Genomic DNA, 13,178 nt, shown 5'->3' with positions numbered 1-13,178 from the left:
CATCAAGGACAGACTGACATTCTGCAGGAATTACAGGGATTGGACTGCAGAGGACTGAAATAAAGTTATTTTCTCTGATGACACTCCATACAGACTGTTTGGGACATCTGGAAGAATGATTGTCTGGAGAAGAAACATCCTTCAAGAGAAACTTCTCCCAATTATCCAGTAGCAACTTGTGAAATTTTGGGTCAGAGGCCAGGAAACTTCCCAGATGTCAATCCTCAAAAAGCGGGTGGACAAACAAAAACACAGAAATTGTGATAAACTCCAAGCACTGATTAGGCAATAATGGGGTGCCATCAGTCAGGATTTGGTCAAGAAGCTGATATCCAGCATAGCAGAGCGAATTGCAGAAGTCTTGGAAAAGAAAAGAAGGGAAAACACTATAACTATTGAATCTTTGCATAAATAAGATGTATTTGTCAATAAAGTTTAAAAACCTATGAAATTCTTATAATTGTACTTTAGTATAACATAGAAACATCTGACTAAGGCCCCAACGTGCTTTCGCGGCCAAAATTCCCCCGAAAATCCACAGGAGAATTGCGGCCCCATACATTCCTATGGGGCCATGCACACGACTGTGGTTTTCACGGTCCGTGCGTGGCCCGGGAGCCTGGACCGCAGAATAAACGGGCATGCCTTATTACGGCCGTGTTCTGCGGTGCAGGGTCATTGAAAATAATGGCCGCGGCAATATGCATGGCCCGCGATTTGCGGGGGGCTTGCAGCTGACAGTCCGCTGCCGGCCGACCCGAAAATCACGGCCGTGCACATGGCTACGGTCGTGTGCATGAGGCCTTAAAGATCTAAAAACACTGAAGCAGCAAACTTTGTGAAATCCAAAATTTGTTTCAGTTTCAAAACTTTTGGCCTCATTCACACACAATTATTTTTTTATCAACATTTTAAAACGCAAGTAAAACAGCAATTTGTTTCAATCTATTTACATGTGTTTTTGGTGGCGTTTTTTTATTTTGTCACTTTGTTCAGGCAATTTTCCTAGCGTTTTTGAAGTCCTATATAGAAATCTATGTATGAGGGATCCTCTCTGCTGCCAGCTGCTGGTCCAAACACACGTGCATGTATTCTCTAATTTCCTGTCCTCTGTATTTTATGTCAAACTCACCTGTTATTATATACAGTACTCTGGCTCTGCTCACCTTGCTGTGGCCTTAGTAATAAGGTCCAGGGGCGTAACTAGGAAAGACTGGGCCCCATAGCAAACTCTTGACCAGGGCCCGCCCCCGGGTGCCACAAGCAGCTCCCCTTATAATTAGTGCCCCCTGTAGATAGTGCTATATAGCCCCGCATATAGACAGTGTCACACCCCATTTGTAGATAGCGCCCCCACCTCCCCCTTGTAGATAGTGCCATACAGCCCCCTGTAGATAATGCCATAAAGCCCCCACTGTATATAGCTCTATACAGCTCCCACTGTATATAGTGCCACACACACCCCTCCCTTGTATATAGTGCCACACAGCCCCCCTTAGTAGAAAGTGCAGCACAGCCCCCCCTTAGTAGAAAGTGCCACACACACACAGACCCCTGTAGATTGCGCCACACTCAGCCCCCTGTAGATAGAGCCACAGCCCTCCCCCTTGTAAATAGTGCCATACAGTTCCCCCTTGCGTGTAGTGCCACACATCTCCCCCTTCAGTATAGTGCCACACAGCTCCCCTTTGTGTATAGTGCCACACAGCTCCCCCTTGTGTATAGTGCCACACAGCCCCCCTTTGTGTATAGTGCCACACAACCCCCCCCCCCCTTTTTGTGTATAGTGCCACACAACCCCCCCCCCCCCTTGTGTATAGTGCCACAAGGCAATGGTGCATCCGAGAAAGTTGTATCAGCCAGGGAGATGTCACTCAAACACGGAAAGGTGGGTTTGGAGGCAGGACTATGTGACTCTTCAGGATAGCGGCACCGCCCCATGACCCTCTAATGAGTAATTAGCATATAGTGTGCACGTTTTAATAGTGGATTTTAAGAATTTTGCTGCATCTGAAAAAAACATACAAGGGAATGTTTGGAAATATTGTCAGGTCAGGTATTACCGCATGGTGGCGAGTCAAGGGGTTAAAACTACCTGACATATTCCCATTAAATATACAATGAATTGAGAAGAATTCCATCTGCCCTGCAATTTTGTTATAAATATATCCTATATAACTACAGATCCAGAACCAAGCTCTGACATATATACAGCACCAGAACCAAGCTCAGTACATATATACAACACCACAACCAAGCTCAGTACATATATACAGTACCACAACCAAGCTCAGTACATAAATACAGTACCACAACCAAGATCAGTACATAAATACAGCACTAGAACCAAGCTAAGTACATATAGACCGCACCAGAACAAAGATCAGTACATAAATACAGCACTAGAACCAAGCTCTGACATATATACAGAACCCGAACAAAGCTCAGTACATATATACAGCACTAGAACCAAGCTCAGTACATAAATACGGCACTAGAACCAAGCCCATACATATGTACAGCACCAGAACCAACCTCAGTACATAAATACAGCACCAGAACAAACCTCCGTACATAAATACAGCACTAGAACCAAGCTCAGTACATATATACAGCACCAGAACAAACCTCAGTACATAAATACAGCACCAGAACCAACCTCTGTACATAAATACATCTCCAGAACCAAGCTCAGTACATATATACAGCACCAGAACAAAACTCATTACATATATACACAGCACCAAAACCAATCTCATACGTATATACAGCACCAGAACCAAGCTCAGTACTTACATACAGCATCAGAACAAAGATCCGTACATATATACAACACCAGAACATATACAGCTCAATTTAGTGCAACCCCTGCCGTATAGGTTTGTACGGCGTAAGACTACAGCTCCCAGCATGGCCCGAACAATGTATGAGGATATGCTGGGAGATGCTGTTTCACAAAAAAAATCATATCATATAATCATCTCGCTGCAGATCATACAGTGACTACAGTGCTGATTAGAGGCAGAATAAACATTTACATTAAGTGACTCACCGGTTACGTCTCAGATTCTAGTTCTTTTCTTCTCCCTCCGGTTCAGATATCTATGATGGATTTCTACCGGCCATGACCCATTTCTGCAGCTTTCCGCTCAGATGTCTTCAGCTTCTCCCTTTTAAAACATTTCTGCACCTATAAATAAAGTTAAAATTCGAAACAACTCTTGCACCTCTAACTATAATAGCGCCATGCACTGTCTCTGATTATAATAGTACCATACACTGTCACACACACACACACACCGTGCCCCCTGTAGATAGTGCCCCTATAGCCACCGTGCTGCCCTACATATAGCTTCCCCTATAGGTAGTGCTCCACATATAGCCCACCTCTGTAGACAATACCCTACATATAGCCACCCTGTTGCTAGTGCCCCACAGGTAACCCACACCTGTATATAGTGTCCCACATATAGCCCACCCCTATAGAAAGCGCCCTAAAAATAGCTCCCCTATAGATAGTGCTCTACATATAGCCCACCCCTGTATAGTGTCTCACATATAGCTCCCCCTGTATATAGTGCCCCACATATAGACCACCCTGTAGATAGTGCCCCACATATAGACCCCCCTGTAGATCGTGGCCCACATATAGACCCCCCTGTATATAGTGGCCAACATCCCCACATATAGACCCCCCCTGTAGATTGTGCCCCACATACAGACCACCCCTGTAGCTAGTGCCCAACATCCCCACATATAGACCCCCCCCTGTATATAGTGGCCCACATATAGATGACCCCCCCTAGATAGAGCCACCACTATAGATAATGCCATTAACAGTTTTTGAGAAAAAACCCCAAAAAGTTTACATACTCACATGATCCCGTTCCAACGCTGTTCGCTGGCAATGCAGACCTGCTCTCTTCTGAGCGTGTCAGCAGGAGCTGAACGAGCGTCGTCCAATGATGCTGATTGGCGGGGCAGAATGACTTGCCCCGTCAATCTGCGCCTTTCAAGCATGGAAGCTGCGCGATAACGTCATCGAGATGCTAGCCAATCAGCGTCATTGTAAGGAGCTGAATGGTCAGGCATTCAGCGCTAATGCATGTATTTGGCTGTCGCTAGCACAGGGGCCCCCTCCGGTGCTAGCGACTCCTACAGGCACGAGAGGGCCTGTGTCGCCCGGCCCATACTTGTTGGATGCTCGGCAGCGCGGGCTCCATAGTAGCGGCACTACTGCTGTAGCAGCCATAACGGCTGCTAGCGGCGCCACCGAGCACATGTGGGGGCGTGTCGGCTGGCGGAACGGGCCGTGTAGCAGCCGCTACGGCTGCTACCACGGTAGTTACGCCACTGATAAGGTCCCTAGCATTCAGTGACCTGCTATAGAAATACAGTTAAATCTGTATAGTAAACAGATTTGCAAATAACCTGAGCACTGCAAAATCGAGAAGCAGGTCATATATTTTCATTGACTTAAGTGACATGCAGCTCCTGATGATGATCTTTCATTGTAACTCTGTTTGTTGTCACAACACTCCTGGTTCTCCGCTCCAGATTCAGGCCCGTTACCTTGTGTGTGAAGGTATACTCAGCCTCCCGGCACCTGTCTGCTACCAACAGCTCAGAGACCATCTTATGATTCTGTACCGTGCCTCAATTTAGTCAGCTGCTGCTATAGGAAGCTACTTTGGAGATGCTCCTAAAATCTACTTATTGTTCTATACCCAATCTTTTGTGTTAGAGGATCTACAGGGCAGGATGTATTATATTATTTATATTTTACAAGCCTTTTTTTTTTTAGCAAAGTAAATTTACCTGTATTTATAAGAAATACTTACCTGTTTTCATTGTATTCCAGGTGACAGTGGAGGAGGTGATGACCACGACTGCATATCTAGATCTGTTCCTACGAAGTGTCTCAGAACCAACATTACTGAAGATTTTTCTCCGCTTTATTCTCATTTACCAGCATGAAAATGTCCAGATCCTTGACACACTTGTCAGCCGAATTAACACACCGTTTCGGGTATTATAGCGCTTTATATATTTGAAACATTTTGAAGATTTGAGTTTTATGCGCTTTTTTGTGGAGAAATTTCAGAAATAGTAATAGTATTTAAATTGTTACAAGCATTCTTAGACCCCAACTTTTAGGAGAACAGGGATCCTCTGACCACTATTTTGCAAGCCAAGGTAGTCGGTAATGGCCTTATAGAGGATGAGACTTAAAAGGAGAGGTGGTTGTGTATATGCGCGGCTCTCAGTACTGAATCACACTTGGCTGTTTCCTTTCTCATAAAGCTTATTTATAGCATATCCTGTGTATATGCCATAAAATCCCTTTAAGAGCATTTGTCACTATAAAAAACAATTAGATTCAATTATTTAAAGATTGAAATACAGTAATATTTCATTATACAGGTTCTTCTATTGGAAAATCAGACTAGCCAAGTACCAGAGGGGTAGCTGCTGTCTCCTTATGTAGCAGAGAGCCCCTTCAGGCTTCAATGGCCCAGGTACAACTTTCCTCTCTGCTAACCCTATAGCTACGTCACTGGTTAATACTCACCCAGGTAGTAACCAGCATGTATGAAACCCTTTAGATCTGACCCTTCCCTCCAGCAGTATATACTACCATGTTTAGACTCCAGCAGTATATACTACCGTGTTTAGACTCTTAGGCTATGTTCACACGGCTTATTTTCGCCCGTTTTTCGAGCCGTAAACGGCCGAATACCGCCGCAAAATCTGAAACAGAGTGCCTCCAAACATCTGCCCATTGATTTCAATGGGAAATATGGCTTTCTATTCCTACGGGCATAAAAAAACGCCCGCGAAAGAGAAGTGCATGTCACTTCTTGAGCCGTTTTTGGAGCCGTTTTTCATTGACTCTATAGAAAAACAGCTCCAAAAATGGCCATAAAAAACGCCGCAGAAAACGCGAGTTGCTTAAAAAACGTGTGAAAATCAGGAGCTGTTTTCCCTTGAAAACAGCTCCGTATTTTCAGACGTTTCTGATTTTGAGTGTGCACATACCCTTACAGTGCTAGTTATGTATATTTTTTTTTTTGCATCTTAAGTCCGTATTTCCAATTAGTATTACTTTGTTTTCTCAGCTCTCCTATATTTGTTAATTTTTCTCAATCCCGTTTCTTCTATGTCACCTCTGTTGCTTTGATGTCATTTTGTCTCTAAACCTTCCTCATCCTCTTAGTGACAATTTCCTGTTTGCAGTTAAAAAAGAAAACCGTCTGCTGTCAATTAGCGGGTATCTGTTCTTATATGGTTTTTTCCACCTCCATTATAAATCTATTGCGTCATTTTACTGACTATTTTGAATGAATCAGCTGTAAAGCATGCTGAATTTTTGACACAAGAAAAACAGTGAATTCCCATAGAACTGTATTCTTTGTGCTGCCTATGTTTCCCTTGTCTTCTTATTTAGAAAAAAAACAGGACAGAAAAAACCCCAGCTGTAAATAGATGTTGGTGGAATTCCCAAATCCACACATTTATCATCCCCAGTAAAGCATGTATTTACTTCAGTGTCTAAGAAGAATATTGTGATCAATTTTTTTATGGTGTGTTGACTACATTCTATTACATTTTATAATAGAAGAATTAGTATAAAGCGTTATATACTTTATATTTAAAGAACGTACACTGTGATGTTTATCTATTTTAATCATAGGATCTCAGTGTTATTTTACCTTGGCTTAGAAGGTGAAAAGTGAAAGTGCGGATAAAGAGAAGTCAAATGGATTTTGGAACCAGAATAGTATTGTTAATTAAGAGCTTGCTGCGTGCTGTGCGTGCCTGTAATCCATATCCCGGCACAGTCTGTGCGGCTGCCAGTGCCTATTTTAATACAGATGGCCTTGTTACTGAACGATTGTACAGTCTAATAGAGTATTCGCTCAGACTGGGAAGCTCTGTACATAAAAATGAAATTATCATATATCCTATAAACCATGCTGCCATATAAACTAAATCAATGAACTGTAAAATCCAAACACACATTTCAGAATATTAAAGAAGAAGCAAGCTAGTACAGCTCATTTTATTGCACATTATCGAAACAGAATTCTAGACTGAAGGTATTTTCTTTCCAGAATCAGTTTTCATGGCATTTTAATCACTAGATGGCACTGTTTTGTTATGCTTTCAGATTACTGTGATTTAAAAAGAAGCATCTGTAAAATAGAAAAGCTTACAAATTTTAAATTACACATCTGTATCCACAGGCAGTAACTATCCAAATATAGTACAATTATTCCTTTTATCCAGAATCCAATAATCCAAAAAAATATTATAATCCAGCACAGAACGGCCATATAATGTGGAATTTCACAGAAGTGGGAAAACTTAGCAGAGATAAACAAATAGGAAATTCATGTGATATAAAAAAAAAAACAGCAACGTTTTACCAGAAGATTTTGTGTTAAAATTCTTTTTGGGGTGTTTCTTGAAGGCTCTCTAACTGAACTAGTGAGTTTTATATACTTTTCTATGTTGATAATCCAGCACTTCTCAGATCCGATTGATGCTAGATGAAAGGAATTTTACTGTATATTCACCTTCACCGTTCTGATATTGTGACTAATAAGCAGAATTAGCAGCTTGTTTTTCTCATTCCTCTTCTAGTTGTGTGTGGTGTCCTTGGCCATGTTTCGAACCCTCATTGGCTTTCATTGTGAAGATGTGATGTTGCAGCTACTTTTAAGGTAACTTCTTATATTATCCATTATAATGATGTGTTAAAAAATAATTCTACACTTTACTAAAAACTACAATTTCGGCCACTTTAATTCATGCGATGTTAAAATTCAATCTCTGAGATCTCTGGGCTGTGCCTTGCTGCTTATATTTACACACATCCATGCAGCAAACTCTATGGAAATGTTCACATTTTGTAATATACAGTTTAGCTAGCATGGATACAAAACACTTTAAGCTTATGTGCTCATGACAGGGCTATCTAAAATATAAAAATTTTACCTAATGCTCCCTAAAAATCCAATTGTACCGGCTCCGAAATGGATTTTCGAGTTGTATCCGTATAAACTTGAGTTTGGTGAACATTTACCTGGGTGTCATCTGTGCACAATAGTTTTATCCTTTAGGAGCTTATACAGATACCCCTTCTTAAGATGCTTTTTCTCATTCAATTGCTCTTTAATAATATATTATAATATAATACAAGCACATGGGTGTATGGAGGGTAATATAAAATGTTATGATAGTATTTATATACGTTTCACATAATTCACACTCTATTTTCAGCATTATAAAGACTCAATAAAGTGCGCGGTGTTCAATAATATAATTAAAAGTAAAAACAAAGTATTTAAGTTAATCAAAGACCAGCTTTATTTAATGCTTGAGCCCAGCTTTCCCGGGGAGTGAGCCTCAGCTTTCTGCACCTTTAGGGTATGTGCACACACACTAATTACGTCCGTAATATACGGACGTATTTCGGCCGCAAGTTCCGGACCAAACTCAGTGCAGGGAGCCGGGCTCCTAGCATCATAGTTATGTACGATGCTAGGAGTCCCTGCCTCGCTGCAGGACAACTGTCCCGTACTGTAATTATGTTTTCAGTACGTGACAGTTGTCCTGCAGCGAGGCAGGGACTCCTAGCATCGTACATAAGTATGATGCTAGGAGCCCGGCTCCCTGCACTGAGTTCGGTCCGGGACTTGCGGCAGAAATACGTCCGTAAATTACGGACGTAATTAGTGTGTGTGCACATACCCTTATGTGTGCTGCCTCATTGACTTCCTACTGTGAACAAAGTCTTTTTTATAAATTAAAGCCTTCTTTTTATGTAGAACACTAATATGCGCTGTTTTATACAGCAAGTTTAGCCCCCTGGTTATTATAGTAGCTGTTGGAACAACGCTGCAGAAGTGAGAGAATAATAACCCAATTCCACCCAAAATATTTAACTCCCCATTTTCAGTATTTTTTGTACTCTATCTGTGCAAACATTTTAAGCTTTCATCAGGCATTCATGAGATCCAACATATTCACATACCTTTTTTATTGTAGTAATAGCTATTAAATTTATTGACAAGAAGGAACATAGGGAGAAATCCTCCAGCTCACCTGACACACTCCGGTGTGTCGTAGATAGCGCCCGGATCCTCGTGTCGGCACACGGATAACAAGTAGAGACAAGGAACGGAGGTAGGATCCAGCGCTGGATCCTACCTCCGTTCCTTGTCTCTATTAAATTTATTAATATAATGAATGCGACATTATAGTGCCTCCGAACATTTCATTAGGTAGTAGTTTAATCTTCTATGTCTTAGTTAGTATATAGTTAGTATATAGTGTTTAAAATTTGCTGTGTTACAAAATGAAATATTTATTATGTCAAAAATTGCTCATTGCAATACGTCTACTATATTGAACACATGTGGAAACTCCGTTCTAAAAAATCGAATATGGTTCATATATGTGCATATATGTATGCAGTTAGGAATAACAAAATATTCTTGATTTTTCAGGTATCTCTTGCCATGTAATCACATGATGGTAAGCCAGCGCAGTGCAGTAAAAGAACGAGACTGCTATTCTGCTGCTAAATTTTTTACTTTAACTCCCGACTGCTGTTCCAACACAGCCGTTAATGAAGAGGATTTGGAGAAAAATTATATAATGTTGGTAAAATTCAAACAAAAAGGTAGAAACCATCTCCATGCTCCACTTATGATAACCAGAATGTGCTCACCAATTTGTGACAATATATCAATTGCTTAAATTTTTTTTATTGAATGTCTTTGTTTTATTCATAAAAAGGTATTGTATGCAGTCTAGCGTTAGAAGACTGTAAATGGGTACTCTTGGAAAAAAAACCTTGATGGCTTCGCCAAACGTTTGACCAACAATGTATGATCAGTGGGGGTCTGACCCCCGGGGCCCCCTATGATCTACAGAGCAATGTTTATCCAGGCACAGCATCTCATCCATAAATGCGGCTTCCATTCAAGTTAACAGAGTAGAGCTCCAGTATCAGGCACAGCCGCATCTATGGCCACTGTGCCTGGATAAACAATGAAAGGGCCATGGAGCTCCATAGTGTGCCGCGGCCCCTTTATTCTATTGGTCAGAGTTAGACCATAAATTTCTTAATAAATCTATATTTTGGTCAAATCTTTTTACATCCTTTTATGTCTAATAGAGTAAAACTAATGACAGTTACCTAAAGTTGCTGTCACGTTGGGTATGTGGACCCACTGGACTGTACCGCCTTGACGGTATGGCAGCTGGCAAACAGTACACAGGTCACAGTCTATAGTTCGTATAGTGTACCTGTGGTAGCTCAGACAGTAGCAAGACAGGCTTGGCTGGGACTAGGCAGCAGGCAGGCGTGGCATAGCAGGACAGGCGTGGTACACAGCACAGCACGACTTCAGCTCGACACGGCACTTGACCATGATGGCACGGGATACAGGTTACAGGTAGAAGGAACGGGGAACACTGGGAACTGGAAAACACTTAGGAGACCATTTGCATAGACATACTAGGATAATGACAACAAGGCTCAGGCATTGCAGGGAGGGGTACAGCCCTTCTCATAGTCCAGGGTGCTCTGGGAGAAATCAGCTCAATCTCCCACCTTTGTGCCCTTTTTGCTCCTTAAGTCTGGACTGAGCTCGCGAGCACACCCTGGTGGTCCCTGTGGAACAGGACGGCTGCATGTGCAGACATCTCTGGAGAGAAGGGCGTCGACCGGATGGAAGGAGTTCGTGGTCAGTGACCACGGACATCACAGTATCCCCGCTCTTACGCCCCCTCCTCTTGGGACCAGAACAAGAGAGAAACTTCTTAATGAGGGCAGAAGCATTGAGATTCTCTTCTGGCTCCCAGGACCTCTCTTCAGGACCAAACCCAATCTACTCAATAAAAGGTTCTTCCTCTTACTTTTTTGGTGTCCAGGATCTCCTTAACATAGGCGGACGTGGACAGAGTCTCTAGCACAGAGAGAGGATATACCCTACCACGGGGAAGGGATGCACCAGGAACTAGGTCGATAGGACAGTCATAGGCCCGGTGTGGAGGCAGCGACTCCACCTCTTTCTTGCTGAAGACATCCGAGAATGCAGAATAATGACAAGGCAATCCTGCCAAGGACTGAGGCAGAGGCGGCTGAGCCGAACAAATCTGTACCAGGCAATGGCTGAGACACTCAGGACCCCACTGGAGAACCTCTCCAGAATTCCAGTCCAGGACTAGGGCATGTAGTCGGAGTCAGGGCAGGCCCAGCAGCACAGGATTGACAGCTTTAGCCAGGATAAAGAACGAAAGGAACTCGGAATGGAGGGCTCCCACTTGGAGCCTCAGCAGCTTGGTCACAGCTATAATTGGGTCTGGTAGAGGTAGTTCATTTACAGATGCAACCATCAACGGCCTCTCCAGAGGTGTAGTGGGTAATTAGAGACGATCCACCAGGTCTCTACGAATTAAATTAGCAGCGGAACCAGAGTCCAGATATGCAGAGACCCGATGCACTTTCTCGCCGGACACTATGGTCCTTCTTTACCCAGGGTTGTCTCTCCCACCAACCCTAGGCTCTGGGGCTTTTGGGGACACAGACGCACAAGATGGCCTCCGAGGCCGCAATATAGACTGAGTCCCAAGGTGCGTCTGCATTGTCTCTCCTGGGTAGACAGCTTAAACTGGTCCATCCTCACAGACTCCATAGGAGGATCAGCATCTGAAGACAGCAGGGGTTGCTGCAAAGTAGGAACCGGACTAGGGAGTCCTCCCTCCCGACGAGCTTCTTGGAACCGTTCTCGGATCCTTATATAAATCCGGGCGGCCAGAAGGATGAGGGCATCCAGGGTAGATGGTAGATCTCGGGCAGTCAGCTCGTCCTTAATCCTAGGAAACAGTCCCTGCCAGAATGTAGCCACCAGGGCCTCATTGTTCCACAACAGTTCTCCTGCCAGGGTGCGGAAGTGTATGGCATACTCGCCCACGGAGGTGTCTCCCTGGCGTAGGTTCAGGCTCGTCAAACACTGTGCGAAATGTCCGTAGGAACCCCTGGATGTCACGGGTCTCTGGTCCTTGTCTCTCCCAGATAGTGTTCGCCCATGCAAGGGCCCTGCCAGTGAGGAGAGAGACGATGAACGCAACTCTTGCGCCATCAGACGAGAATGCCCTTGCATACAGGCTAAAGTGGATCTGGCACTGGTTCAAAAATCCACGGCAGGTCCTCGCGTCTCCATCATAGCGGTCAGGAAGTGGCAAAGAAAATCGGTGTTCAGCCCTGCCAGGAGGTGTAGTTAGAGGAATGGCAGCTTGCACCTCCAGCCGACGTGAAATAATGTTCAATGCCTGGAGGAGTTGGTCCTGTTGAGACTGGAGGTCTAGCACGTCCGCACGCATCTCCTGTGATGTCGTCATGGTCTTGGATTGACCAGCGGGGTCCATGGCCTGAGCCTACTGTCACGTTGGGTATGTGGACCCACTGGCCTGTACCGCCTTGACGGTATGGCAGCAGGACAACAGGACACAGTCTATATTTCGTATAGTGTACCTGTGGTAGCTCAGACAGGAGCAAGACAGGCTCGGCTGGGACTAGGCACTAGGTAGGCGCCAGGCGTAGCAGGACAGGCGTGGTATACAGCACAGCACGACTTCAGCTCGACATGGCACTTGACCAGGATAGCACGGCATACAGGTTACAGATAGCAGGAACGGGGAACAATGGGAACTGGAAAACACTTAGGAGACCATTTTCATAGACATACTAGGATAACGGCAGGGAGTGGCACAATCTCCCTCTCAGACAGCTCTTTGGCTCCTTAAGTCTGGACTGAGCTCGCGAGCGCACCATGGTGGTCACAGTGGAACAGAGAGAGAAGGGCGTCAACCGGATGGAAGGATTTCGTGGCCAGTGACCACGGACGTTACAGTTGCGTTTTCTACAGATTTAATAGCCTGTCATTTCTCTGCATAAAGCATAGGTAAAACTCCCACCAAATGTTACAAAAATAATTATTTCAACAATTTGTCACTCAATGTATCCTTTAGACAAGTATTTTAAAAAGAGAGCAAAATCTTTTTGTTTCATGTATCTTTTAACAAAATACATAAAGTCTAACTGTCTTGGCCTCAAACAATTTCTTTCAATAGCACAGATTAATCTGCGGCCCTGTTTCTTA

The 13,178-nt window shown here is 43.7% G+C and overlaps 1 protein-coding gene across 1 annotated transcript in view; it reads left to right on the top strand.

Moving 5' to 3' along the window:
- Positions 1 to 13,178, top strand: part of FHIP1A (FHF complex subunit HOOK interacting protein 1A) — a 140,365-nt gene that overhangs the window by 107,688 nt on the left and 19,499 nt on the right. Inside the window, exons 5-7 of the mRNA XM_075849689.1 lie at positions 4,862 to 5,029; positions 7,648 to 7,727; positions 9,516 to 9,691. Coding sequence (XP_075705804.1) covers positions 4,862 to 5,029; positions 7,648 to 7,727; positions 9,516 to 9,691 — 424 coding nt within the window. The remainder of the gene's footprint in view (positions 1 to 4,861; positions 5,030 to 7,647; positions 7,728 to 9,515; positions 9,692 to 13,178) is intronic.

This window comes from Rhinoderma darwinii, chromosome 1 (genome assembly GCF_050947455.1).
Source record: "Rhinoderma darwinii isolate aRhiDar2 chromosome 1, aRhiDar2.hap1, whole genome shotgun sequence".
NCBI lineage: Eukaryota > Metazoa > Chordata > Amphibia > Anura > Rhinodermatidae > Rhinoderma > Rhinoderma darwinii.
This window is presented reverse-complemented; position numbering and strand designations above follow the sequence as displayed.